This window comes from Sardina pilchardus, chromosome 1, assembly GCF_963854185.1.
Source record: "Sardina pilchardus chromosome 1, fSarPil1.1, whole genome shotgun sequence".
NCBI classification, from domain to species: domain Eukaryota; kingdom Metazoa; phylum Chordata; class Actinopteri; order Clupeiformes; family Clupeidae; genus Sardina; species Sardina pilchardus.
Genome location: NC_084994.1, coordinates 13,439,130 through 13,466,868, shown reverse-complemented (window position 1 = coordinate 13,466,868; position 27,739 = coordinate 13,439,130). Strand labels below are relative to the sequence as shown.

Sequence of the window (27,739 nt, the reverse complement as noted above, 5' to 3'; positions counted from 1 at the left end):
ATTGCGAGGGAACGCAAAAGTAGCCTATTGCGAGGGAACGCAAAAGTGCACTCAAAAATATTCACACACCTGACCCTTCACGGGCTCCGTATATTCGCAATGGGTTATGGGACAAGTAGTTTCTTTGTTCATTACTGTAGCCTAGCCTACCCCTGAGAGGTAGCCTAATTAAGGATCTTTGCCTACCATTAGCCTTTTTCATTCTTTTTTTCCCTGTTAGATTTTTTGCTTTTAAATGAAATGCTGCTTGATTGAGTCACATTAGAGATAACAAGTTGTTGGGGATTTTTCCAAACGTCGATGGGAGAAATGAATAGCCTAGATAATGTAGGCTATAGGCTATCTCCGACCGTAAATCCCCCACGGAAGGCGGGCGGTCGGCTGCGTGATCAATACTGAAAACGAAAGTAGAATCCTTGCCAAAAGACGATGTCGGCGTCCGTGTCAGCCAGCAGTAGGCCTTTCTAATCGTTTAATGAACTGTAGCCTAATCGATTGAAGGTGAGTAGCCTACTCTACCCCATATTCGATCAGAACAAAATATAGGCCTACTTCAGTTGTAGGCCCATATCGAATCTAACTGAAGGCCACGCACGTATGTGAGCAGACGAGTGGAAAATGGCGTCGCAGACCTATTCCAGCTTGTTTACAGTTGCTCGCTTAACTGCTTGCAAGGTTCTTGTGGTCCAAATGTGTTTACATGACATTGATCGAGTTCATTTGAATGCCTGTCTGTAGATTGTAGCCACTACGAAAGTTACATAGGCCTACTAGTCTTAATAATGCAGCGGTAGTGCATGTTTTTTCTTTTACAGGGTCAAAGTTGCACACTTGTTGCGCATCTATTCCGACCAGTGTGTTCAGCTTAATGTCGTTATAGTCGTAATAGTAAACCCAGAAATGTTGAGTACCCTAAGGTTTTATTGAAGAAATGTAATCTATAGGCCTACTGGATGGAATTCAACTTGGTTCCCTAAAGTTGCACTTTGCAATTTGCATGGCCTATTGGCATAGAAAATTAAGGTGAGACAGTACAGGTGAGAAGGGTAAACATGTTAAATGATCGATATCACCATGACACTTTCTCAGTTGGTTACTTACGTTAAGATGAGAAAGAAATGTTTTTTTTCTATATTTTGATGTTTATGCAAATGAGGCCCTAATCAGATAGTGTGATAAAGCCAGGCTCAAAATTGTTTTTCCAAGGCAAACACGTACTTGGGGGGTCTGAGTTAGTGAAAACCTTTAAGGAACCTGGTAAGAAGGCAGTGTTGACCCAACCCGTTAATCCCAATGGTCACAATTTTGACCATACAAAAAAAATCTTGCTCCTGTGCCTTTAAGAATGTAATTGGATGAATTATCAATACATTTTCCCCAAAAACAGAAACCTGAAAGGGTCTCGGTTAAATGTGTGCAGTGCCAAATGTGTAGTGTATGGTACTATATGTGTACTGTAAATTCAAGTTAAAGTTAAAGTGAAAAGTCTGACATGGCCTTAAATGGTACCGTAGTCCCATTTAAGCCCATATGTGTTCCAAATAAACCCACAACCACATTTATTTACACAATATAATTTTAACATTTAAACATTTGTAACATTTATACATTTGTGTTATACATGTTATACACAATTTATTTTTGAACTTGCATTTAATGTTTGGCTTGTGATAATGGACCAACACAAATATGACTAAGTAGGCCTAAGACTAAACACAGGACTGCAGTAAAAAGCTTTCAGCTAATAGCTAGCCTAAAAAAAAACCCACCCCGACTGCCATGGAAATTAAGCTAATATTCTCTCACTAAAAATGAAACAAATGTAAACAGAAATGCCTGTAGCCTAAATATGCTTTAACACTTGTCATCATTGTTATCCCTCTTTTGCCAAACTTTCTGAATTAACAAGGAATTCTTATTCAAAGTTAGCTTACAATACCTGTTTTTTTTGGGTCACATACCATTTAAGCCCACCTTGGGGAAAAAAGGCATTTATTGAAAATATCTCATCAATCCAAAACCTTTTTTGTGTTTTTATTATGTATTTGAAGATTTCTGTAAAATTAATCAGAAAACATTTGGTGTGTACACTCAACATGTTTAATTCTTAAAGGGATATTCCGCCATTTTTGGAAATAAGCTCATTTACCTTCCCTCGAGCAAAACAATCGATATTTACCTTTTTCCCGTTCATCCAGCCATTCTGTGAGTCTGGCGATACAACTTTTAGCTTCAGCCTAGCATAGATCATTGAATCGGATTAGACCATTAGCTTCTCGCCTGCTAGCATCATGCTTAAAAGTTACTAAGATTTCCAGAAATGTTCCCATTTAAAACGTCTCTTCTCAAGTTAGAAAGTGCAGTAAGACCAACTGAAAATCTAACCTACCATTTTTCTAGGCTGATTTGACATGGAACTACTCTCATCTGGCGTAATAGCCTAATCAAGGGAAGTTGCAAACGCAGTGATATCTGAAAATAGTCCCCATAGGCAACAAGCAGTAAGTAGTGCGTGATATCACGGCGCCCATGGTACGATTGCAACTTCCCTTGATTATTAAGCCAGATGAGAGTGTAGTTCCATGTCTCATTATGGACGTTATCTGAATTTTCACGTTAAGCTTTTTCATGTTAAGAGTTTTAGAATGTCCCGGCTATGCTGTACGATTTCACAGCACAGCAGAGTGCAGGGTTTAATGTAACACAAGCCTTCTTAAACTGCATGCTTTAGAAAGTTAACATAATGGAGATGTTTAAAATAACTAGCCTACTTTTTGGCTAGCAAAGGCACCCCCGTTTAGCTATTGGCAAACTGTCGTTTTTCTGACTTATGAAGCATATCTGTGATAAGTTGAGCAGACACTGCTGTTTCATTGAAAGAAGGTAGGCCTAATAAGCATTTCCCTCCCTCTCCATTGACCAGAGAGTGTTTTTCCGGCATGAGCCGAGCCTGCATGTTATTAGGGCGGACTTATGTTGCCCCCCGGTTGCAGTTTTAATTACAATTGCCGCACCTTCGGCATTCCCGATGTGCGGCAAAGAAAGGAGCATTCTCAACCCGTACCATCTGTACACCTCTAACAAAGGAACAATTCTTCTGAAGAACTCAGATGTCTTATGTGTGTTCTGTGTGTAATTAACTTGAATATCTTCCCTCTAGGATGCATCGGAATTATGTTCAAGAATTTGTTCCAAAATACCCATATTTTGTTTATTTCGCTTCTCAACTGTGGGACGCGCGAGCAAATCATCTTCAGTGCTGCTTCAGGAAAGGTCCAGCGTCATTTGCACAAGATCCTAAATTGGCCACAGCACCAATGCATCATGTTTAATAATTGAAGGTATGTGATGTGATATTATAAAACACAATGACATGACAGTCTCTGAAAATGATTACTCCAAACATGGCACAAAGCAAACTCTGTACTTCCATGTGTTTATAGACTAGAACTATATAGAGAGCTATCAACAATGTTGAATGGCGTGCCAACTCAGGGAGAAAGCATGCCTGTCCCTGCCAAATCTAGTGTTGGAAAAACAATCCAAGTAAGTTATTTACATTTTATTAATGTATTTGTAGTGCGGATACTTTTATCGAAAGTCACTCACAAAACGAGGAGTAACATTCAAGTTTTTGTAGTTCAGAAGTTAGCACACATGTTTAGCACTATAGGACTAACTCCCACACCACACAATCATGCTGCTGCATATTTTTACGGGTGGTGGTAGCGTAGTGGTTTAAGGAGCTGGGGTAATGTGCAGCAGCTTGACATTTGTGGGTTCAGTTCCCGGCTTCCAACGCTGTAAAACACTTAAAGAGGATAGTGTCTATTTTTAAGTTCAAGATTTTCATATGAAGGAGGGCACAACCATGCCTCATGTCATGTTCATGATGGCTCTTTGTTTATGCATAACCTCTCATAATTCATGAAAACCAAGAAAAAAATTATTTCCATTCTATTCAATTCAATTCAATTCAAAACACTTTATTTATCCCCGAGGGGCAATTTCTCTGTGCAGGCATAGTGACATATAAGACATAACACAACATAAGACAGGGGGGGGGGGGGGGGGGGGGGGGGGGTTAGTCCCAGGAGAGGGAGGAGGGGGCTGGGGGCATATTTGAGTTCAAAAGGCGAATAGCCTCAAAGGTAAAGGTCGCCTTCCTCCTGTTAGTCCTAGCAAGAGGACAGCGCAGACGCCTGCCAGAGGGCAGCCATTCAAAAACTCCATGTAGAACATGAGTAGAGTCTTCCAGGATAGAGTTGGCTTTTCTTAGTGTAGCCTTATCATGCAGCGATGTCAGTGACTGAAGAGGGTGGCCAATGATCTTAGAACATGTGTGCACAATGCTCTGGAGGTGATTCTTATTTTTGATGGAGAGGGAGTGAAACCAGCATATAGATGAAAAAGTCAGTACACTTTCAATGAAGGAGGTGTAAAAAACTGTGAGGATCTTCCTGTTTACTCCAAAGGAGTATAGCTTTCTCAAAAAATACTTGCGCTGTTGACATTTTTTAAGGATCACCTCTGTGTTGGAGTCAAACCGCAGTTTGTCATCAATGACAGTGCCCAGGTATTTGTACTCATGTACAGTGTTGGGAAGGTTACTTTAGAAATGTAATGTGTTACAGTTACAAGTTACTCTGTTTAAAATGTAATAGTAGTGTAACTATTTCAATTACTTTTTCTGAGTAACGTAACTAATTACTTTTGATTACTTTTTAATTACTTTTCCGATTTTTGAATGATATATATAGTCCCCAAATCCATGCGAAGATTTCGGCCTTGGTCTACATGCTGCCGAGCAGTTCTGTACAAGCGAACAAGACAGCAAGGGCATTCAATACATGAATTAGCATCACATTTTTTTGTGAGGATAATATAATGATAATCATAACACGTTTACAGGCAGGCATGTAGGCCTACGCTGATGGCGCTGTAGACGTGATAGAGCCTATCAGAAGGTCCCGTATCAAACTATGGCTGTGGAGGGAAACAGTTCTTTTTACATACAATATTCTTTGCAAAGTTTTGCTGACAATATTGAGATGTAATTCAAATTGTAATTTTGAAAAAATTCAAAAGTACCTGTAATTGAATTACATTTTTTTCTACAGTAACTGTAATATATTACTGTTACATTTATTTTGTAATTAAATTACGTAACTCAATTACATGTAATGCGTTACTCCCCAACACTGCTCATGTACAACTTCCACTGGTTCCCCATGTATTGTAGTGGCGGTCCTGCATCCTCCATGCCTGTTGAAGTTAATGAACATCTCCTTGGTCTTTGTGACATTTAACTCCAAAAAGGAGCTATCACACCATTCCACAAACTCGCTGAGGACAGGGCCGTGATCTTGGACAGAACCAGATAACAGGTTTAATTCCAAATTGCTCTGGGGACAATGTAATCCCTTGTAATATAATTGACATCATATGTAAGTCACTTTGGGCAACAGTATCTGCTAAATTAATGAATGGAATGGGCATTTTTTTGTTTTATTAATTAACAAAGTTTACTTATGTTTGTAGTGAGCTGAGGGTTGATCAGACAGATCAATCTGTACGTGCGTTGACTGAGCAAAGAGCAAATGGCGTCATCACCTGTGGTCAAGCATGTGAGTACTCGACCTGTACTGTACACCTAAACCGTCTTCTACATCACCTTTCACTTCAACATCAGAGTTGTTGTTTTTCTGCAAGCAACTAACTAGATAGAGATATACTTACAGTTGAGACCAAAATTATTAGCCCCCCTAAAATTTTGTAGCTACAGTGGGTAAGGGTTGAAAATGGACATTTTACCGCGGCAATCCCGCAGAAATCCCGTAGGCTGTTTTTCGAGGCTATGGCAATGTACCCTAACAACCACCAGGTGGCGTACAGTCAGTGGCGAGGCGTAGGGAAAATTTCTGAGGAAGCCAAGTGACGAATGCGTAGGCCTATTTGGGGGGGGGGGGGGGGGGTATATAAGCAACACGACATATTAACCTACAGACCATGTAAAACAGACTGGACGAGGGACATTTGTGACTCACACATCTCCACACAAAGACTCCATAGGCAACCTTTTGATTAATTAATTTAATGATTAATGTAAGAGAAGGGGTTACAAGACCGCATTTCCGTGAATAGGCTAGTTGTAAGTTCAAGGCGAAGACAAAAAGAGATGGACAAGATGGACAATACATTTTGTATGCTACTTAGAAATGTTATTTATGATATTTTAAAACGGAGGCTTTCTGTGATTAGGAGCCTGACCCGACCGAACCGAGAGAAGTGATGGAAAATCTCGCAGTTTGGGTTTGGGCAGAGAATCTAAGCTCTTAAATGAATGAGTGCAGTTCTAATTCACTTCTATTCATTTAATAGGCCTACAGTAGGCCTATGTTCAGTGGTCAAATTACCATAGGGCCCGGTAGTGCCCCGCCCCCTTAGTTCTGGCCAGGGCACTACTAGTTCTGCTCGAAATCACCGACTGACGGGGCCCACTTAATTCATTCATTGCCAAGTTGCAAGCCATAACTATGATAATCTACGTTTCCCCCACTGGTTGCAATGTGTATTTCCCCCCACACTGCAGGGGCACTGCTCCGCATGTAGCCTCCTGTCGTACGATCTCAACCTCCCCTCGAATTGTGATGAATTTTACGAGAGCATTGTTAGAGATTGAGCGAATTAGCAGCAGTGAAAAAAAGTAAAAAGGAATAACTTCATTAGAATTAGATATTAAAAATGTAGAAAATTGTTACAGAAATGTATTCATAGACTAACATGGCAACGAAAAGAAATCTAGATTTGACCAACTTTGGTTTTTACTACCACCGCAAAAAGATAGCGGGAGGAAAGCCCACCACCACAAGTCCAGGAAGAGTGTGGAACTACACTCTCATCTGGCGTAATAATCAAGGCAACTTGCAAACGTACCATAGGCGCAGCGATATCGTACGCAGCATCTGAAAATAGTCCCCATAGACATCAAGCAGTAGTAGTGCCAGTAGCTGCAAGTTGCCTTGATTATTACGCCAGATGAGAATGTAGTTCCATGTCAAATCAGCCTAGAAAAACGGCAGGGTTCATTTTCAGTTGGTCTTATTGCACTTTCTAACTTGAGAGAACACACGTTTTAAATGGGAAAATTACCAGAAATATTAGTCACTTTTAAACATGAAGCTAGCAGGCGAGAAGCTAATGGTCTAATCCGATTCAATGATCTATGCTAGGCTGAAGCTAAAAGTTGTATCGCCAGACTCACAGAATGGCTGGATGAACGGGAACAAGGTAAATATCGATTGTTTTGCTCGAGGGAAGGTGGAAAATGAGCGTATTTCCACAAATGGCGGAATATCCCTTTAAAGCTGCGAACTCGCCCATCAGCATCAGCATAGATGAAAGCTAATAGCTAAGATGAAAGATAGATAGATAGAAAGATATATGAAAGCTACTGTAGCTAATATGTAACAGGCAATAAGTTATAAAGTGTAGGTGTTATGACCACAGTCCAGATTGTAGGAGGGCTAATATAACCTGTAAAACAGTCAGGTGGACAGCAGGCAAAGTGATACGATGGTAGGGACTGAGAGAGAGACAGGCTCATGCTGAAAAGTCAATTTCTCCCTCCCCTTTTGTGTGGCACTGAAAAGTTGGATGGCCCTGGGCACAAAGGACTTCCTCAACCTGACTGTTGAACATGACAGTGACAGAAGTCTGCCTATTACTACTAGGCTGAGTAAACCCTGCCAGCAAATTTTGATTTTGTCCTGCAGTTCAGGCTGGAAACCTGCTCATCTATTTCCTCTGTTCCCTGCTAGAACTTTTGGCTCCAATCACAAACTAGCTTATCCAAAAGATGCACCGGATCATTGGTCTGATTGGTTGAAGGATTATTCAAGTGTACGGAGTCATGATTCGAACGATGCCAATAGAGCTCGAAAGTCCCGCCCCTCCTCTGAAAGTGCACGCCTTTCGTGCAGTAGAAGAAAAGCGCAGACTCCCGCAGACTTGATTTATCATTTTAATACTCTTATCAAAGTAAAGCTTGCTTTGTGCAATTGTTTTTTTTAGTATAGTGTTACAGCCATTCATGTCTGTAGTAATACTGGGACAGATGACACAATGCTGGCAGCACCACTGAGCAAGAAACAAACTTCTCTCCTCCTAGAAGTTCAGATACTGCAATAACTTAAAAAAAAAAACGTCTTAATTGTTGTAGCCTAATTCAAACATAGTTCTTCTCACACACACACACACACACCGAATGTGCACGAATGCACACACACACACACACACACACACACACACACCAAATGTGCATGAACGCACACATATACACACACACACGCGCACGCAGGCACAAGACAGATACAGTAACGTTAGCCTGAAGTTACAGTAGTAGGAAGGGGAGAGAAGAGCCAGAGGGATGTCGCACACAGACACACACATACACTCACATTAACGTTACCCCGAGATAGTTCTCATTACTGAGTCCAGTAGGCTAATCTCCCGTTAGCGCAACTGTATTTGTCTGCCCCAACACCTGCTCTACCTTAGACTTCTCAGTTTCACACAAATTCTCAATGCGGCTAATAATAACTAGTCGTGCTACGATGGTAACTCAGTTCACATCGACAGTACATGCAGATAACTTTGCTCTTATAAACTGACCCTGGCCATGTTTTAAAAACTAAACTCTCCATTCATTAGTTTGTTAGCAGCGTCCATTTTAACGTCTAAACAATGGCATTATGGGGTGCGTTTATTGTTTTGCTTCTGGTTTACAGCCTGTAGTTTTTTCTAACGTGGCCACAGCAGTTCATGAAAAAACTTAACGCTAAAAAAGCTAAAAAAAAATAACACCGTTGAAATTGTTTTGCGTTAACTCGTTTGAACTACTAATTTGAACTATTTTGAAATATTTGACAGGCCTTAGTTTTGGGACCCATTCTTGATATAGACAAGGTTTGAACAAAATCTGAGATGGTGCGGCAACAACCTTATCTGATTTGACACAGACTGACCCAGGAACGAATAGAATGACCCTATAGCACATTTGATTGCTTTGAACTTTTGATAACTGTGATTAAAATGGTGACATGTTGTGACATGTCTGGTGTTTTGCTTTTTACCCAGCTGATGATGATGAGGTCCTGGTGAGGGTCAAACAGCTTTATAAAGCTGGTCTGAAGAGCAGGTTGGAGGTCCTAGCTGAGGCTGCAACACTCCAGAAGGAGCACTACATCACAGACGGAGGAAATGACAGGGAATATAAGCAACATGAGGTTTGGCAGGTACAGTCATTACCCAGAGGGGAAACCACAGAAGACACACCCATCAACTGCAATGACATCTTTAAGCCCTTACCTGGACAGGAGAGGCACATCAGAACTGTGATGACCAAAGGTGTTGCTGGCATTGGAAAAACAGTCTCCGTCCAGAAATTTATTTTTGATTGGGCAGATGGGCTAGCCAATCAGAATATAGATTTTATGTTTCCCCTTTCTTTCCGTGAGCTGAATTTGGTCAGGTGTGATAAGTACAGTCTTCACAGGCTCGTGCTTTACTTCCACTCTGAGATGAAGGAGCTGAATGATGATGAACGATACAAAGACTGTCGGGTTGTGTTCATCTTTGATGGTTTGGATGAGAGTCAGTTAACTTTGGATCTGGAACAGAACAGTAATTTGTCTGATGTTAAGCAAAAATCATCAGTGGATGCTTTAATGACGAGCCTCATTCAGGGAACTCTGCTTCCCTCTGCACTCATCTGGATAACCTCACGACCTGCAGCAGCCAGTCAGATTCCTGCTCAGTATATCGACCAGGTAACAGAACTACGAGGATTCAGTGACCCACAGAAGGAAGAGTACTTCAGGAAGAGAATCAGTGATGAGAGTAAGACCAAAAGAATCATCTCACACATTAAAGCATCCAGGAGTCTCCGTATCATGTGCCACATTCCAGCTTTTTGTTCAATCGCAGCCACTGTACTTCAGCAGATGATGGAAAAGGACAATACCCAAGAAATCCCCAAAACACTGACCGAGATGTTCATCCACTTCTTGGTCATCCAAATAAATCACCACCTCCGTCAAGCTTCGAGTGAAACTGAGAAACGGGTGGCCCAGATTGATAGCGTACTGACATTGGCGAAACTGGCCTTTAAGCTTCTGGAACCAGGGAATATGACTTTGTATGAGGAAGACTTCAAAGAATACGACACTGACATCAAAAAATGCTTATTTTACCCAGGAATCATTAAAGAATCAGCCTTTAATGAGAGGAAGATGTACTACTTTTCACATTCAAGTGTTAATGAGTTTCTTGCTGCCCTTCATGTGTTCATCTATTACAAGTCTCTGAATGACCACTTAAGTACCCTGGAATACCTACTTGAGAATACCTACCTACCACTAGCTGAGTTCCTGGAGGAAAAGGTGAATAAGGCGCTGGACAGCAGCAGTGGACATCTTGACCTTTTCCTGCACTTCCTGTTAGGTCTCACCTTGGAGTCCAATCAGAGGCTGCTGCAAGAACATGGTATTCTTGCCCGCCCGATGGACAGCTCTCCGGGCATAATGAAAACGTGCCAGTACGTGAAAGAGCTGGACAGAGAAGACATCGCTCCAGGAAAGTACATTAATCTTTTCCACTGCTTATTTGAAATGGAGGATCACTCGTTGGATGAAGTGATTCAAGAGCTCCTGAAGTCACCGAACGGGATCAAGTTGTCCCCTGCTCACTGCTCGGCCTTGGCCACTGCTCTCCTGACGTCCGACGGCTCGCCGGATGAGTTTGACCTGAAGAAGTACAACACGTCAGACGAAGGCCGCAGGAGACTGCTCCCAGCGATGAGTGTTTGCAGAAAGGCACGGTGAGTTTCTCAATGAGAATGTGAAATCCTGCATGAAAAACTGCAATTGACACACCCTAACAAATATCATCATGCATTTCAAACATGACTCTTTTACTTTATTGTATGTTGAAGATGTGCTTGCAAAGCAGATACAATGATATTTTTGGACAATAATGTTGTAATGTAACAACTGCTTTGTATTTTTTGTATTTATAAATGGAATTTAGTTGTTGAGCTTAATATAGTCTTCAAGCTAGATATATAACTTGACAAATGTGCCACAAGTAAAACAAAATAGTTTCATCCAACAGATAATGGCCGGGTTTCCCAAAACCGTTAAGAAGCTCTTAAGTCCTAAGAACTTCTTAGGAGCGTTCTTAGAACATTCTTACAACGCTCCTAAGAAGTTCTTAGCACTTAAGAGCTTCTTAACAATTTTGGGAAACCCGGCCCTTAAAAGTGTCCTGTTATTTTCTCCCACAGACTGGCTGGCTGTAATCTCAGTGATAAGCTTTGTGAGGTTGTGGCTTCAGTCCTGCAGTCCCCAAACCTCCTGGTCGAGCTGGACCTGAGCAGCAACCCCTTCACTGATTCTGGAGTTCAGCTCCTCTCTGCTGGGCTATGCACCTCCAACTGCAGACTGCAGACGCTAAGGTTGAGTGATGCCTCAGTAGACATACAGTATATAGTGGAATCGAAGCTTGGAACAGGGCTGTACGCTTAGCTTTTTCACTAGGAGCATAGGTGCTCCTAAATGAAAAAATGTAGGAGCACAGAAAAAAATGTAGGAGCACTATGAAATTTAATTGAAAACCTTATTGCCTTAAGCAGGATACAGATCATTCACACCAGTGGCAATCATAGTCTCTGCTCAAACCCTCCATACACACAGAAAATGGCTTGTCTGGTTTCTATTTCATATTTTGAATTCAGAATTTGTATACATTTTGTTAACAATTCATAGCATTATAGGATCTGCATAATTACTTATAGCTTAAAATTCAAAGTAATTGGAATATTTCATATTGATTACACTTGTCTTTAATGATATTACAGGGGTGGTGTGTAGGTCTAATTGAGTGCCTGTCACTTTAAGAAGTACTAACAACTGTAGACAAATACAAATATTTCTGGTGTAATAGAAAAGATGAGTGTCCAGCAATGTTAACTTCTATGATTTAGGTAGCCTACCGTGGCATGGCATTGTGAGCTGTTGTCCTTTCACTTTTTCCTTGGTCATGTTTAATTGGCTGGGTGCTTAACTTACTCTGCCATGACTTGCCTTGGAGTTTGGTAGCCTTTGTCTGTTATATTCAATGAGGGACAATCAGTGCTCAAAATAAAACGTTATGGTAGCCTATTCTCCTGATGACGTTAGTGGAATGGATTTAATGTGAATGTAGCCATTAAAAGACGCAGAGTGGCTACACAGCGCACATTTGCGATGAAAATGTTCTGCCTTAAAAGCAGATGTAGCCTACACCGAATCGTGGTTAAATACATAATTTAAGACAACAGAATCAGTATACCATTTTTGTTTCATAGAAGTCTACCAGGCCTATGTCAAATGCAGGCTCGGATGAAGCTGGGAGGAATTAACGCACGGTTTCTTCACCGTGTTAAGCCTATCAACCGTGATAATAATAATATTTGAAATGAACACGGTTATAGTCAACAGTTTTATCATGGTTTACCGTTTCACCGGTAATTGCTACTAGTCACCAACTGATAACGAACCGATTGAAGAAAAAGAAGAATGGATTTGGAGTGACATTTCTTGTATGTGTGTGAGAGTGTGAGGTTGATGCTGAAAGCGTGAGTGTCTAGCCAGGTGCGTGAAATTTGCTCTGAAATTTGTATTAAGATGCACAAAAAGTTTTATTTACTATACTTTGATCCTCTTGGTGTGGATTCATTTTAGGAGCAAAATGCGAATGAAAGGGTTGAAATCAGTACTCGCACGTGTGCGAGTATTTATTTTTTAAAACTAGCACTAATATAGTTTTACTCGTTTTTGCGACGACCTGCTCGCAGTGTACAGCCCTGGCTTGGAAGCTTTCTAGCATGCTAACTGCCATGGCCAATGGCCATATAGATGCTGGTCATTTACTGCACTATATTGAGGATAAAGTCTCTATGCTGGAATCAAAGGTACTTGCTGTGCAGTCAAAAGTATACAGACAGTATTTGTCAAACAATGCGTTGTCAAAGTGAGAGACTGGGCTTGATTTTGGTTACAATTTACTAGGGGTGTCACAATTCTCCCTCCTTATTGTTGTGGAGGACCTCTAGAATATAATCATATGTGCCATTTTTGCATAGATGTTTTTAGTTAGATGGAAAAACTTGAAAATCTCAAAGTATAGCTGACTGCCTCAAAGTGCCTGAAAAGGCCCCGGACCTCCAAGTGTTAATGAATGGACCTTACCATTTAACTAATACTGTAGTGTTATCAGTTTGAACAATGTTAGTTTCATTTGATTTTTCATTGGAATTTTAGGGCCGATAGCGATAAGCGATAATATTATTCTTGAAAAAAATGGTGAAAAGTGAATTGAGGAAAGCATTTAATAAGCATAATATTATTGCAGTAGTTTTACCTACCACTAAATGATGGACAGAACTCATAAGAATCCTCAGTAGTACAGCAGTCAACAAAATAGCAGTAGCCAGCCTAGCCCTATGTGTGGCTCCTTTAAGTGAACCTGACTTCAGTGAACTGTGAGTGGGTGGCTAGAGACAGTGTATGAATCGTTTTCATTTAGCAGTAAACGCTCATGAACGGCTGGAAATAAGCTATAGCGGCCAAATCAGAGTTTGTGAGGGTTTAGTGAGTTTGTAAGAGTTTAGTTTCAACTGCAGGTAACTGAATAAAGCTGCAACTCCTCAGACTGTATCTTATGTCCGTCTACTCTGTTGCGCACAACCTGCTATAGCAGAAATTATGCATGTGCAATGTGCATTTTAAACCTTAAAGTAATTTTGGACTGTAACTACAGTAGATCAAGAGAGAAGTTGAGTAGGCAAAGAAATCGAAATCCTGACACCCTGTGATACAATTTACTGCCTAAACATTTTGAGCCACTTTTGGTACCTTCATGTAGTGGAGTTTTCTCATCAAATTCAGCAAATGTTCATGTCCTTACTGTGTTGCAGACTTGCAGACTGTGAACTCAGTGATGTATCCTGTGCAACTGTGGCTGAAGTTCTGCTGTCAGCAAACTCCCTCAAACAGCTGGACCTCAGCAGCAATAACATCAACGACTGTGGAGTCCAGCATCTGTCTGCAGGACTGTGTCATGGCGACTGCAACCTGGAGATATTGAGGTTGGTAATGGACCTTATGACAATCACTAGACCGTCGCTAGCATTTTTTTTTTTTAAGCTTAAATACAACTTAGAACTAGGCCTATTATGAACTCGTCCCACTGGCGAGGTTGTTTGTTTTCCACGATTAGCCCTGTAAAGCAAACACACTAGCACAAGACGACTCTAGGTAGGGCTGAACTCCGCTCTGCTAAGGTTAAACGGCATTCACGAGAGAATTTTGGGATGCACAGATTCAACGCAGATCCACAGATCTTCTTAGAGTGGTGAATTAACGGCCCAAATTCTGTTATCGGACTTTAAAGGGATTATCCGGAGTAAAATGCACCTTAGATCAATTTACGGATGATTCTGAGTACATACGTTGAGTTGACATCAAATCAAAGTTCGATTTTATCGTTTTTAGCCAAAACTCGTTAGCCTGGAAGTGAACCAGGCATGTCCTTTCGCCGCTACAAAACGCTATTTTTTTACCTCTTCTACTGTTCCAAACAACATTACACTAACGTGGTAGTGAGTAGAGGGTCCCTAAAGCCAAACCGAAGTATCCCCAGGTCTTTATGTGGTCGGATAGAGAGTCCAGAATTAATTTAATCGAGTCAGTACCTTTCTGGAAATGTTGTTGAAGCGTTGCTAAAATGTTCCCCAACTGCAGCAGCGACATTTCCGGAAAGGTACTGGCTTGATTAAATTCATTCTGGACTCTCTATCCGTGCATTTTATTCCGGATAATCCCTTTAATATAAAAATAATGATGTTTTATTTTTTTCACTTATCAGCCAATAATATATCGGACTTAAAACAGTGATGAAAGCTGCAGTTTTTATATGACGTTTTTAAAAAATACACACCATATTTTTTTTGTCGTTTATTGTGTGTTGCAGGCTCTCTGACAATAAATTGAGAACCAAGTCGTGTGAAGCTGTGGCGGCAGTGCTGAAGTCGGCTAACTCCCTAGTAGAGCTGGACCTCAGCAACAACGTCCTCAAAGACTCTGGCCTCCAGCATCTCTCCGTGGGACTCGGCAGTCCGGAGTGTAAACTGCAAAAACTAAGGTTGGTGTCACACATACATGTACCATCAATAAATTCACTTATCCAAAGTAAATTCGCCTACAATTTTTTCTTTTTTTTTCTTTTCCTTTTTTCTGTAATTTTGAAGTACATTTGAGAAATTCTAGAGCATTGCCATATATGGTCAATTTTAGTGGCTGCAGCAGGCACTGTCAGTGTTTCTCTTCTTAAATGTGCCTGTGAATCTAGAAATTATTAATTTCCATGTGCAATATTTAGATTTTGTAGCTAAAGCAGGCACGCTATTGTTCTCAAGTTTTCAGTTTACCACTCCGGCTTCTAGAACACTCCGGCTTCTAGAGCTTTTGATATATCAACACCATTCCAACTCTAAAACATGCCTCCAGAAAGTTGGTTGGGGGGCAGGGTAACAAAAGATGGGTGCAAAAAGGTATCAGCACAATCTTAAGTGCAGGCCCATTGGTAGACACACAGGGTCCATAGCCTAGACCAGGGGTCTCAAACTCGCGGCCCGCGAGACGATATTTTGCGGTCCCCGGCCTGAAATCGAAGCTTAATGTTAGTGCGGCCCGCGCAGATGCATCTGGGCATTTTATATTTTGTAACAATCGTGGGCTGGGCTCTATGGCTGCGCTACCAGCTCATGCTCGTGACAACAACACGAATTAGCAATTGTTTACTTGCAACATGTTCCAGCCCGCAACTTTCTGTCAAAATTAAATGTAGCCTAAGTCGCCCCTTGAGGGTATCTACAGTACCCTCCAGAATTATTGGCACCCTTGGTAAAAGTTGACTAAAAATAGGTCTAAAAAATAATCTTTAGGTGATTTATTGAACTCCCACAATGAAAACAATGAGGAAAAATACACCCTGCAAGGGAAGCAAATGTATTCTGAGAAAAAGGAAAATCTCATAAAGAAATAAATGTTTTTAATAAAAACGCGTCACTCACAATTATTGGCACCCCTACTTGTAATACCTTCTTAAACCTCCCTTTGTCAATAAAACAGCATGTAATATTCTTTTCTGACACCCCATAAAGATTGAGAATACAAAGTAAGGGATTTAAGACCATTCATCTTTACAAAACCTCTCCAGATCGTCCAGATTGCTAGGTCCACACTTGTGCATTCTTCTCGTTGACTCATCCCACTGTTTTTCTATGGAGTTTAGATCAGGGGACTGCTATGGCAATGTCTGAAGCTTGATTTTGTGTTCAGTAAACCATATTTGTTTTGATCTGTGCATTTGTTTTGGTTCATTGACCTGATGAATGATCCAATCATGACGAACTTTTAGGTATTTGGCAGAGATTGTTTGATTTCCTTTGGAAATGTTCAGGTTTTTCTTGGTGTTCATGATGCCATGCACCTTAATTAGGTTCCCAAGGCCTTTGGGAATTAAAACAGCCCCACAATAGCACAGCCCCTCCACCATAATTCTGATTAGGCATGGGGTTCTTTTTAGTATGGTCATTCTTCTATGTACGCCAAAGACACCTTAAGTGTTTTTAGCAAAAGAGCATAATTTTATTTTCATCTGACAATAGACCACACTCCCAGACATGTCAAGGTACCATTCAGTAACTCCTGCCATTTACATTGTTCATTAAATGACTCTACTGCCAGCTCATTTGAGTTTGAGACCCCTGGCCTAGACCATAGATTAGGCCAGGGGTCTGCAACCTTTATTACCAAAAGAGCCATTTTGCCCCCTCTGTTGCCAAAAAAAATAGTTGTGAGCCGCAAAAATAACAGAGCTTGTAAACTTTTAAAAGTTTCTATCTTCGCGAGAGTTGTCAACTCTGAAATTTGTATTAAGATGCACAATTTTTTTTATTTACTATACTTTGATCCTCTTGGTGTGGATTCATTTTAGGAGCAAAATGCGAATGAAAGGGTTGAAATCAGTACTCGCACGTGTGCGAGTATTTATTTTTTAAAACTAGCACTAATATATTTTTACTCGTTTTTGCGACGACCTGCTCGCAGTGTACAGCCCTGGCTTGGAAGCTTTCTAGCATGCTAACTGCCATGGCCAATGGCCATATAGATGCTGGTCTATATTACTGCACTATATTGAGGATAAAGTCTCTATGCTGGAATCAAAGGTACTTGCTGTGCAGTCAAAATTATACAGACAGTATTTGTCAAACAATGCGTTGTCAAAGTGAGAGACTGGGCTTGATTTTGGTTACAATTTACTAGGGGTGTCACAATTCTCCCTCCTTATTGTTGTGGAGGACCTCTAGAATATAATCATATGTGCCATTTTTGCATAGATGTTTTTAGTTAGATGGAAAAACTTGAAAATCTCAAAGTATAGCTGACTGCCTCAAAGTACCTGAAAAGGCCCCGGACCTCCAAGTGTTAATGAATGGACCTTACCATTTAACTAATACTGTAGTGTTATCAGTTTGAACAATGTTAGTTTCATTTGATTTTTCATTGGAATTTTAGGGCCGATAGCGATAAGCGATAATATTATTCTTGAAAAAAATGGTGAAAAGTGAATTGAGGAAAGCATTTAATAAGCATAATATTATTGCAGTAGTTTTACCTACCACTAAATGATGGACAGAACTCATAAGAATCCTCAGTAGTACAGCAGTCAACAAAATAGCAGTAGCCAGCCTAGCCCTATGTGTGGCTCCTTTAAGTGAACCTGACTTCAGTGAACTGTGAGTAGGTGGCTAGAGACAGTGTATGAATCGTTTTCATTTAGCAGTAAACGCTCATGAACGGCTGGAAATAAGCTATAGCGGCCAAATCAGAGTTTGTGAGGGTTTAGTGAGTTTGTAAGAGTTTAGTTTCAACTGCAGGTAACTGAATAAAGCTGCAACTCCTCAGACTGTATCTTATGTCCGTCTACTCTGTTGCGCACAACCTGCTATAGCAGAAATTATGCATGTGCAATGTGCATTTTAAACCTTAAAGTAATTTTGGACTGTAACTACAGTAGATCAAGAGAGAAGTTGAGTAGGCAAAGAAATCGAAATCCTGACACCCTGTGATACAATTTACTGCCTAAACATTTTGAGCCACTTTTGGTACCTTCATGTAGTGGAGTTTTCTCATCAAATTCAGCAAATGTTCATGTCCTTACTGTGTTGCAGACTTGCAGACTGTGAACTCAGTGATGTATCCTGTGCAACTGTGGCTGAAGTTCTGCTGTCAGCAAACTCCCTCAAACAGCTGGACCTCAGCAGCAATAACATCAACGACTGTGGAGTCCAGCATCTGTCTGCAGGACTGTGTCATGGCGACTGCAACCTGGAGATATTGAGGTTGGTAATGGACCTTATGACAATCACTAGACCGTCGCTAGCATTTTTTTTTTTTAAGCTTAAATACAACTTAGAACTAGGCCTATTATGAACTCGTCCCACTGGCGAGGTTGTTTGTTTTCCACGATTAGCCCTGTAAAGCAAACACACTAGCACAAGACGACTCTAGGTAGGGCTGAACTCCGCTCTGCTAAGGTTAAACGGCATTCACGAGAGAATTTTGGGATGCACAGATTCAACGCAGATCCACAGATCTTCTTAGAGTGGTGAATTAACGGCCCAAATTCTGTTATCGGACTTTAAAGGGATTATCCGGAGTAAAATGCACTTTAGATCAATTTACGGATGATTCTGAGTACATACGTTGAGTTGACATCAAATCAAAGTTCGATTTTATCGTTTTTAGCCAAAACTCGTTAGCCTGGAAGTGAACCAGGCATGTCCTTTCGCCGCTACAAAACGCTATTTTTTTACCTCTTCTACTGTTCCAAACAACATTACACTAACGTGGTAGTGAGTAGAGGGTCCCTAAAGCCAAACCGAAGTATCCCCAGGTCTTTATGTGGTCGGATAGAGAGTCCAGAATTAATTTAATCGAGTCAGTACCTTTCTGGAAATGTTGTTGAAGCGTTGCTAAAATGTTCCCCAACTGCAGCAGCGACATTTCCGGAAAGGTACTGGCTTGATTAAATTCATTCTGGACTCTCTATCCATGCATTTTATTCTGGATAATCCCTTTAATATAAAAATAATGATGTTTTATTTTTTTCACTTATCAGCCAATAATATATCTGACTTAAAACAGTGATGAAAGCTGCAGTTTTTATATGACGTTTTTAAAAAATACACACCATATTTTTTTTGTCGTTTATTGTGTGTTGCAGGCTCTCTGACAATAAATTGAGAACCAAGTCGTGTGAAGCTGTGGCGGCAGTGCTGAAGTCGGCTAACTCCCTAGTAGAGCTGGACCTCAGCAACAACGTCCTCAAAGACTCTGGCCTCCAGCATCTCTCCGTGGGACTCGGCAGTCCGGAGTGTAAACTGCAAAAACTAAGGTTGGTGTCACACATACATGTACCATCAATAAATTCACTTATCCAAAGTAAATTCGCCTACAATTTTTTCTTTTTTTTTCTTTTCCTTTTTTCTGTAATTTTGAAGTACATTTGAGAAATTCTAGAGCATTGCCATATATGGTCAATTTTAGTGGCTGCAGCAGGCACTGTCAGTGTTTCTCTTCTTAAATGTGCCTGTGAATCTAGAAATTATTAATTTCCATGTGCAATATTTAGATTTTGTAGCTAAAGCAGGCACGCTATTGTTCTCAAGTTTTCAGTTTACCACTCCGGCTTCTAGAACACTCCGGCTTCTAGAGCTTTTGATATATCAACACCATTCCAACTCTAAAACATGCCTCCAGAAAGTTGGTTGGGGGGCAGGGTAACAAAAGATGGGTGCAAAAAGGTATCAGCACAATCTTAAGTGCAGGGCCATTGGTAGACACACAGGGTCCATAGCCTAGACCAGGGGTCTCAAACTCGCGGGCCAATTGCGGCCCGCGAGACGATATTTTGCGGTCCCCGGCCTGAAATCGAAGCTTAATGTTAGTGCGGCCCGCGCAGATGCATCTGGGCATTTTATATTTTGTAACAATCGTGGGCTGGGCTCTATGGCTGCGCTACCAGCTCATGCTCGTGACAACAACACAAATTAGCAATTGTTTACTTGCAACATGTTCCAGCCCGCAACTTTCTGTCAAAATAATAATGTAGCCTAAGTCGCCCCTTGAGGGTATCTATTATGCGATAAACGACACGGGTTAAAACAGACGGGAGGTACGGTGACAAATCTCATTTGTAGCCTAGACTCCACCTGCTAGACATTAAGTGTTTTGATTCAAGCAACGTTTTGACGAACTAGCCCCCTCATTACAAACTACACGCAGGAGACGTGCGGTTTGTAATGACGCGGAAGCGATGCATGCAGGCCATAGTTTTGCACAAACTGAAGCAGAAATACATCAAATGTTGAAACAAAAAAAATCACGTTTGATGAGGTCTTGGGTCTGTTATTCACATATCTGATTCTGAAGTATGTCTGCCTTTTGGAGATTATGATCGATCGTAATTGACAGTGATCTGGGTGCGTCTGTGAATGTGCGTCTTTTGAGTGAACGACGGTGTTTTCTAAGCGGCTACCATGCTTCGACCCTCTGCCCAACATAAATGGAGGTGCCAGTGGTAATTGAGATGATAGTGTCCTGGACCCCGTACAGACAGCTGAAAAACTACAAAGTCACTTGTGACAGGCACTGATTTGACCAGGCTACTTCATTGAATACAAAAGCTTTGTGTTAGTAGCCTAGTAGGCGTAGCCATAGTTTACTGTTGTTGGTTTACATTTTACTATTTTGCTGTTAATTTCTTATGTAGGGGAAAGGACAACAAAAGTAAAGTAGGCCTAAAACTGCTCAAATATGTTCAACATTCAGTATTTACTGAGAGGTGCATAATTCGACGTAGTTGTCATCCAGACATCATATGCTGATTAGATAGGTAGGCTATACAGTATTTACACCTTCGTAAACCACAGACTTGGGGGGGGGGGGGTGGGGGGGGCAACCAGTTGATGTTGGTTACAGTGGCCCCCAGCTCATTTGAGTTTGAGACCCCTGGCCTAGACCATAGATTAGGCCAGGGGTCTGCAACCTTTATTACCAGAAGAGCCATTTTGCCCCCTCTGTTGCCAAAAAAAATAGTTGTGAGCCGCAAAAAATAACAGAGCTTGTAAACTTTTAAAAGTTTCTATCTTCGCACATTCCAAAAGCCGCCAGCAGGTGGGGGCTGTTGACATTGATGTTATGCATATTTTTGTTGAAAAATTATTAATTAAAAATAGATTTTTTTAAATTAGAGAGTATCAACTCAAAAAAATTAATCTAATAATAATCTATGAATAAAAATGAATTAAGAAATACCCTTTATTTATGTTTGTGTTTTTTATTGTCAAAGGGAGCCGCTACAAGGAGGCTGAAGAGCCTCATGCGGCTCCGGAGCCACAGGTTGCCTTCTCCTAGACTAGGCTAAACATGTGGTAGTTGTTAAACCAGGTGGATAAAATATAGCACTATGAGTAAATGTTCAAAAAACCAAACAACTCAAACAAGTGGAAAAACACAATATGCAAGCAATATGCAATAGCCTAGTTCTATTGAAATTTAAAAACTGTATGACTCAGGAAGGGCTTATTATAGACTACAAATGAGTGTTTCATATCCTCGTAAGGCAGGGCTGTACGCTTAGCTTTTTCACTAGGAGCATAGGTGCTCCTAAATGAAAAAATGTAGGAGCACAGAAAAAAATTTAGGAGCACTATGAAATTTCCTTGAGAACCTTATTGCCTTAAGCAGGATACAGATCATTCACAGCAGTGGCAATCCTAGTCTCTGCTCAAACCCTGCACACACACAGAAAATGGGTTGTCTGGTTTCTATTTCATATTTTGAATTCAGAATTTGTATACATTTTGTTAACAATTCATAGCATTAAAGGTTCTGCATAATTACTTATAGCTTAAAATTCAAAGTAATTTGAATACTTCATATTGATTACACTAACACTTGTCTTTAATGATATTACAGGGGTGGTGTGTAAGTCTAATTGAGTGCCTGTCACTTTAAGCAGTACCGTAGCCTACGTGGACATAATTAGATTTCATTCGGTTTTAGGAAAATATAAACGCATAGTTCAAGGATAGCCTACATGTTTTCATTCAATAACATGAATGTTATATATTCAAAAATTAAAAATACTTACAACGGGAAAGACAAATATTTCCGGTGTAATAGAAAAGATGAGTGTCCAGCAATGTGAACTTCTATGATTTAGGTAGCCACCGTAGCATTGCATTATGAGTTGTCCGTTCACTTTTTTCTTGGTCATCTTTAGTTGGCTGGGTGCTTAACTTACTCTACCATGACTTGTCTTGGAGTCTGGTAGCCTTTATATGTTACAGGCTATCCAATGAGTGACAACCAGTGCTGAAAATAAAACGTTACGGTATTCTCCTCCTGATAACGTTAGTGGAATGGATTTAATGTGAATGTAGCTATAAAAAGACGCATATATGATACATATGATGGCTATATAGCCTACAGCGCATATTTGCGATGAATATGTTCCGCCTTTTTAAAGCAGATGTAGCCTACACCGAACCGTGGTTATACATCATTTAGACAACTGAATCAGGATACCATCTTTGTTTCATATAAGTCTACCAGGCCTATGTCAAATGCAGGCTTGGGTGAAGCTGGGAGGAATTTAACGCACGGTTTCCACACCATGTTTAGCTATATCAACCGTGATATTTGAAATGAACACGGTAATTGTTACAGTCAACATTATTTATCATTTATAGCATTTTTACCGTTTCACCGGTAATCGCATAGTCACCAACTAATTACGAACAGATTGAAGAAAAAAGAAGACTGGATTTGGAGTGACATTTCTTGCGAGGTTGATGCATAGACTGTATATATAGATATATACAGTCTATGGGTTGATGCTGAAAGCATGAGTGTCTAGCCAGGTGCGTAAGAGTTGTCAACTCTGAAATTAGATGCGCGAAAATTGTACTATACTTTCATCCACTTGGTGTGGATTAATTTTAGGAGCAAAATGCGAATGAAAGGGTTGAAATCAGTACTCGCACGTGTGCGAGCATTTTAAATTTTATATTCGCACTAATATATATTTGCGCGCAAATGCGACGACCTGCTCGCAGTGTACAGCCCTGTCGTAAGGTCTGCCGTTTATTTTAATATATGGTTTGCTATGAGTTGTGTGAAGAGCTTGTGAGATATTCCATCGAGACTAATGGGTGTGGAGATGGAATGTAAATATGATTACATTTCATGTAAATTCACATTGATTCAGTTTTGTATATGGCAGCGTAATGTATGTGTATGAGATTGAGACACTTGTTTAAAGTGTGTGTGTGTACAGGCCTACTTCTGTGAGAAGGGAGTCAATGTACTTTAATTTCAACTTCGTAGTTGTAGTCTAGAGGCTGGCAGAGGGTCCTGACACATTCTAGTTGTAGTTCTTGGTGTGAACGGCCCTTAAGGGAACCGTAAGATTTTGGATTTCTGCAATCACTTTCAAATGGCTGTAGAGCGGTGTATCCCCTCCCCTCCCTCTGACTCGAGGTTGCCAGCTAGGCTGCAGGATCCAGCAGGAACGTAGGCTGTTAGGAGGAGCTTCCAATGGCAAGTGCTAATGTTGTTTTCCTCAGCATCTCATGACAGAGAAACGGACTCTGACAATGCAATGCTAATGTTGATTGCAATGACGACTCGCCATCTTTGTTTCCCAAACAATTCCTCAGCTTTTCAATTCAATCACCTCCTCCATATGCGCTAACATAACGTTACTTTGCACAAACATGCATATCTTTGTTTGACTGTCATGAATATCGGAAATGTCCATTAAGTACAGTAATTTCCAGCATATAAGCCGCATTGTGTATAAGCCGCTGGACAGTGTTTTATGTAAGTTAAAAGAAACAAAGCCATATTAACACCAACTGTCCCTGTGTATTAACCTCATAGTTTAAGGAATGTTGCAAAATCAATGTATAAACCGTGGCTAATAGTCAGGAAATTACGGTACCAGTAAGTTAGCAAAACTTAGATGAATCTTACCTGTCTAGGAGAAAATTTGCAATGTTGGCATCTGTCTTCAAATTCTTCGTTTTCAACATATTTTGGATTCATAACAAGGTCTTTTAGGTTACATAACGTTTTTCATCCGACATGTTTGTAGCTGCAGCTGTGGTAACTAGAGCAGAGCTGGCAACCCGGATGCCGAAACATTACTGACTTTGTGATCAGTAGATAGGTGGAGGGTGCCGAATCAGCATCAATTGAGGGCTACAACGTCACTTCTAAATGACAATATCCTGCTGTTGTCAGTGATATACGTATTTGAAATGAGCATGATTTCTTAATGTCTAGTGACATATCAGGGCCATTTTATGATAAATTGAAATACATTTCTTACATACAGTGCCTTTAATTCTCTCTTTCTCCTCCTCAGTGTCAAAGACTGCCAGATCTCAGAGGAGGGTTTCCGTTTGCTGAACGAGGCTCTGACCTCTAACCCCTCGCATCTGAGAGAGCTGGACGTTCGGTACAATCACCCGGGAGAGTCAACACTGACGCTTCTGTCTGCCAGACTGAGGGACTACTACTGTGCACTGAAGACACTTTAGTATGTGCTGCAAACACACACACAAGTACACCAGCTCATGTTTTCCCATGAACTAATTCATACTGTATGTACAACAACTGATATTGCACCAAATAGATTGCAAAGTAGAGAAGTAAGCCTATATTTCTCTAGGCTTATTTGGTAAAGGTTGTGGGATGGCATCATATTGTTTTATGACAAAACAGATATCTTTAGATTTTGATTCCAATGCATTTACCTCCATCTGCCTCAAACACACTTGCTGTACTCTATTTAGAATTAATTGTGTCTCGTGTGTGTGTGTGTGTGTGTGTGTGTGTCTCATTTATTCTAGTTTCTTTACAAAAAACTCAATCATATTGAGATCAGACATGCAGGGCTGTAAGTATTTTTTTTCTTTTATGTGCTTTTAAAGCAAAGCAACAGTAATGGGATTTTAATAAATCTGGTGATTTAAATAGGACATACAGTAGGAAATAGACACATTCACTCCTCAGATACGAATATGTTTATTTTTCCCTCTCCTCTAATCTGCAGATTTATGTGATCTCACCTTGGACCCGAACACGGCAAACAGAAACCTCTTGCTCTCTGAGGAGAACAGAAAAGTGACCTATGTGAGTGAGGAGCAGCCATATCCTGACCACCCAGAGAGATTCGACTACTGGTATCAAGTCCTGTGCCAACACGGTCAGTCTTGGCACTGCTACTGGGAGGTGGAGTGGAGTGGGAGAGGGGTCTCTATTGGCATGTCGTATAGAAACGCATCCAGAAAGGGCGACGACCGTGCTACTGCGATGGGGAATAATGCCAAGTCCTGGATGGTCGACTTGAGCACTCACTTAGCTTGGCACAATGACAAACACACTGGCATCCCTTACATCCGTTCCAGAAGAGTTAGGGTGGACCTGGACTGGCCTGCCGGCACTCTGTCCTTCTACAGTGTCTTATCCTCTGACACACTCACCCTCCTGCACACGTTCCACTCCACATTCACTGAGCCTCTCTATCCAGGCTTCAGGCTACTTGTTGGCTCCACAGTGACCCTATGCCATCCATACACACAGTCATACACATGGACAAAACCCCTGTAACATATCTACACTCACACATGGACAAACCCTCTGTGACTTTTTTACAAATGATTACATTGAAGTGTTTGAATGTTTTATTATGTATTAAGATTAAAATAAAAATATTTTCAAAATATGTTTTACATTTATTGACATTTATTCACTTGATGGATGCTTTCATCCAAGGCAACTTACAGCAAAGAAATACTGTAACATTTAAGCTATTATCAAAAGAAACACACAAAAGACTGGCTTCCTTCTGTTAAACATGCATAATTCAGTAAGAGAAGGGGATGGTGAGAGGCAGGTGAACATTTATAAAGTTGCCCTGCTTTTCTATGAAGCGTATTGGCACAGCCACCTTCTTACTAACACTGTAGGTGAAGGTGACACTGCCCCCTCGCCTGACACACAGTGTGATATGGAACAGGTTTTGGTATGGTAGAGGAGGATAGTGGGAAAATACGCCTTTTGATCTCCATCTGGAACACCTGAACAATTTCTTGAGACCATGGAATTATGGCAGTGGATGAAGTCCAAAGTAGGAGAAATGTCCCAATCTAAACGATTATGATGAAGGCTAGGGTGACCACCTCCAGTCAGACAAAATTTGGGACAAGTAGCATGGTAGAGTGGGACAATGTGGGACAGACGTAATAACTTTAGACGTAAGATATATTGTCTATCTAATAAGCAACATTTTTAAAACCAAAATATTAAGATACTACCTAAAAGGCAAAACACTAATTTTGTCTTTATTTATCTCGTCTTTATTGGGACTATCAAAATAGTCAACTGTCCAAAGGACCAGGCATGCAGCTAAAATAATGCTCTCAGTTAATCAAATTCACACAAAAGACACACAAAAAATATTAGGCCTAACCTATTTAAGTTCAACCAAATATAAGGCCTAGTCTATATACTGCAAAATGTTAAGGGCTTGCCTATAGAAAGTTGAACAATTTCAGTGCAAATAAGGTAAACCAGAATCTTGGCTTGTTTGTCTGTTTGTTTGTTTGTCTGTCTGTTCGTTGTCTGTTGGTTCGCAAGATAACTCAAACAGTTATGGATGGAATTTTCAGGAATGGTCTGAAATGACCTACGGAACAAACGATTAAATGGGAAGAGACGGTTATGTTTTCGCTTGGCCTAGGTCTGCGCTCTCGGAGTGCTTTTCTAGTTTTGTAGGACTCGCTTGCACCATGTCGCTTCACATCATATTCTTCACCGTGCCCTAGAGAAAAACGCAAATGCAAAATGCTTTGCCGTCTACAGGTCTTTGCCAAGAGTGGGCTATGTTGTGGTCTATTCACTATTAAAAGTGCATCTTCTCTTTTTCGTGGCCACACTGGCCATGGCTGCTTAACCTGACCTAAGAGCGCGCTATTGGAGATCTTTGACAACGTTGCAGAGGCTTTCGTGCACCAGGCAACAGTTTGATTGACGTACGATTAAGCTTATCGACTACTGATTTTATTGCTTTCCTCTGAACTATTGGACATAAGTTAACCCTTAGATGCATAGGCTGCCAATACCTACACTCTTCCATGAGTGGGGTCAAGAATGACCCCAATTAGAATGCATGCGTTTTTTGCTTTAAACTCAAATAATGTCTTTCATTTTGGTTAAAGATGATGATTTTTATTATATATTTGTCAAAAAAATTATTATTTCATGTTGGACATATGATGTATCACTTTTTATTAACATTTTATTACTAAACAGCTTTTAGAAAGGCAAAAAGGGTAAACATCCTAAAATGATCTCAACATAGGTGAATAGGGTAAAGTTTTTAACTTAGAGATATCTTCATGAAACTTTACCAGTTGAATACTCACATACATAGGAGAAAAAAAACGTATTGCAAGTTTTCTGTATTTATGTTTAAATATGCTAATTAGGTCATGTCT

At 40.5% G+C, this 27,739-nt stretch overlaps 1 protein-coding gene across 1 annotated transcript; it reads left to right on the top strand.

The window, feature by feature from the left end:
• The first annotated feature begins 243 nt into the window (after positions 1-243).
• Positions 244-25,875, top strand: LOC134065041 (NACHT, LRR and PYD domains-containing protein 3-like). The gene is made up of 13 exons (XM_062520519.1): positions 244-501; positions 3,161-3,341; positions 3,444-3,546; positions 5,542-5,627; positions 9,139-10,879; positions 11,345-11,515; positions 14,018-14,188; positions 15,073-15,243; positions 18,338-18,508; positions 19,393-19,563; positions 24,604-24,777; positions 25,091-25,137; positions 25,294-25,875. The coding sequence occupies exons 3-13, from the start codon at positions 3,479-3,481 to the stop codon at positions 25,848-25,850; spliced, it is 3,528 nt and encodes a 1,175-aa protein (XP_062376503.1). The 5' UTR covers positions 244-501; positions 3,161-3,341; positions 3,444-3,478; the 3' UTR covers positions 25,851-25,875.
• The last annotated feature ends 1,864 nt before the right edge of the window (positions 25,876-27,739 follow it).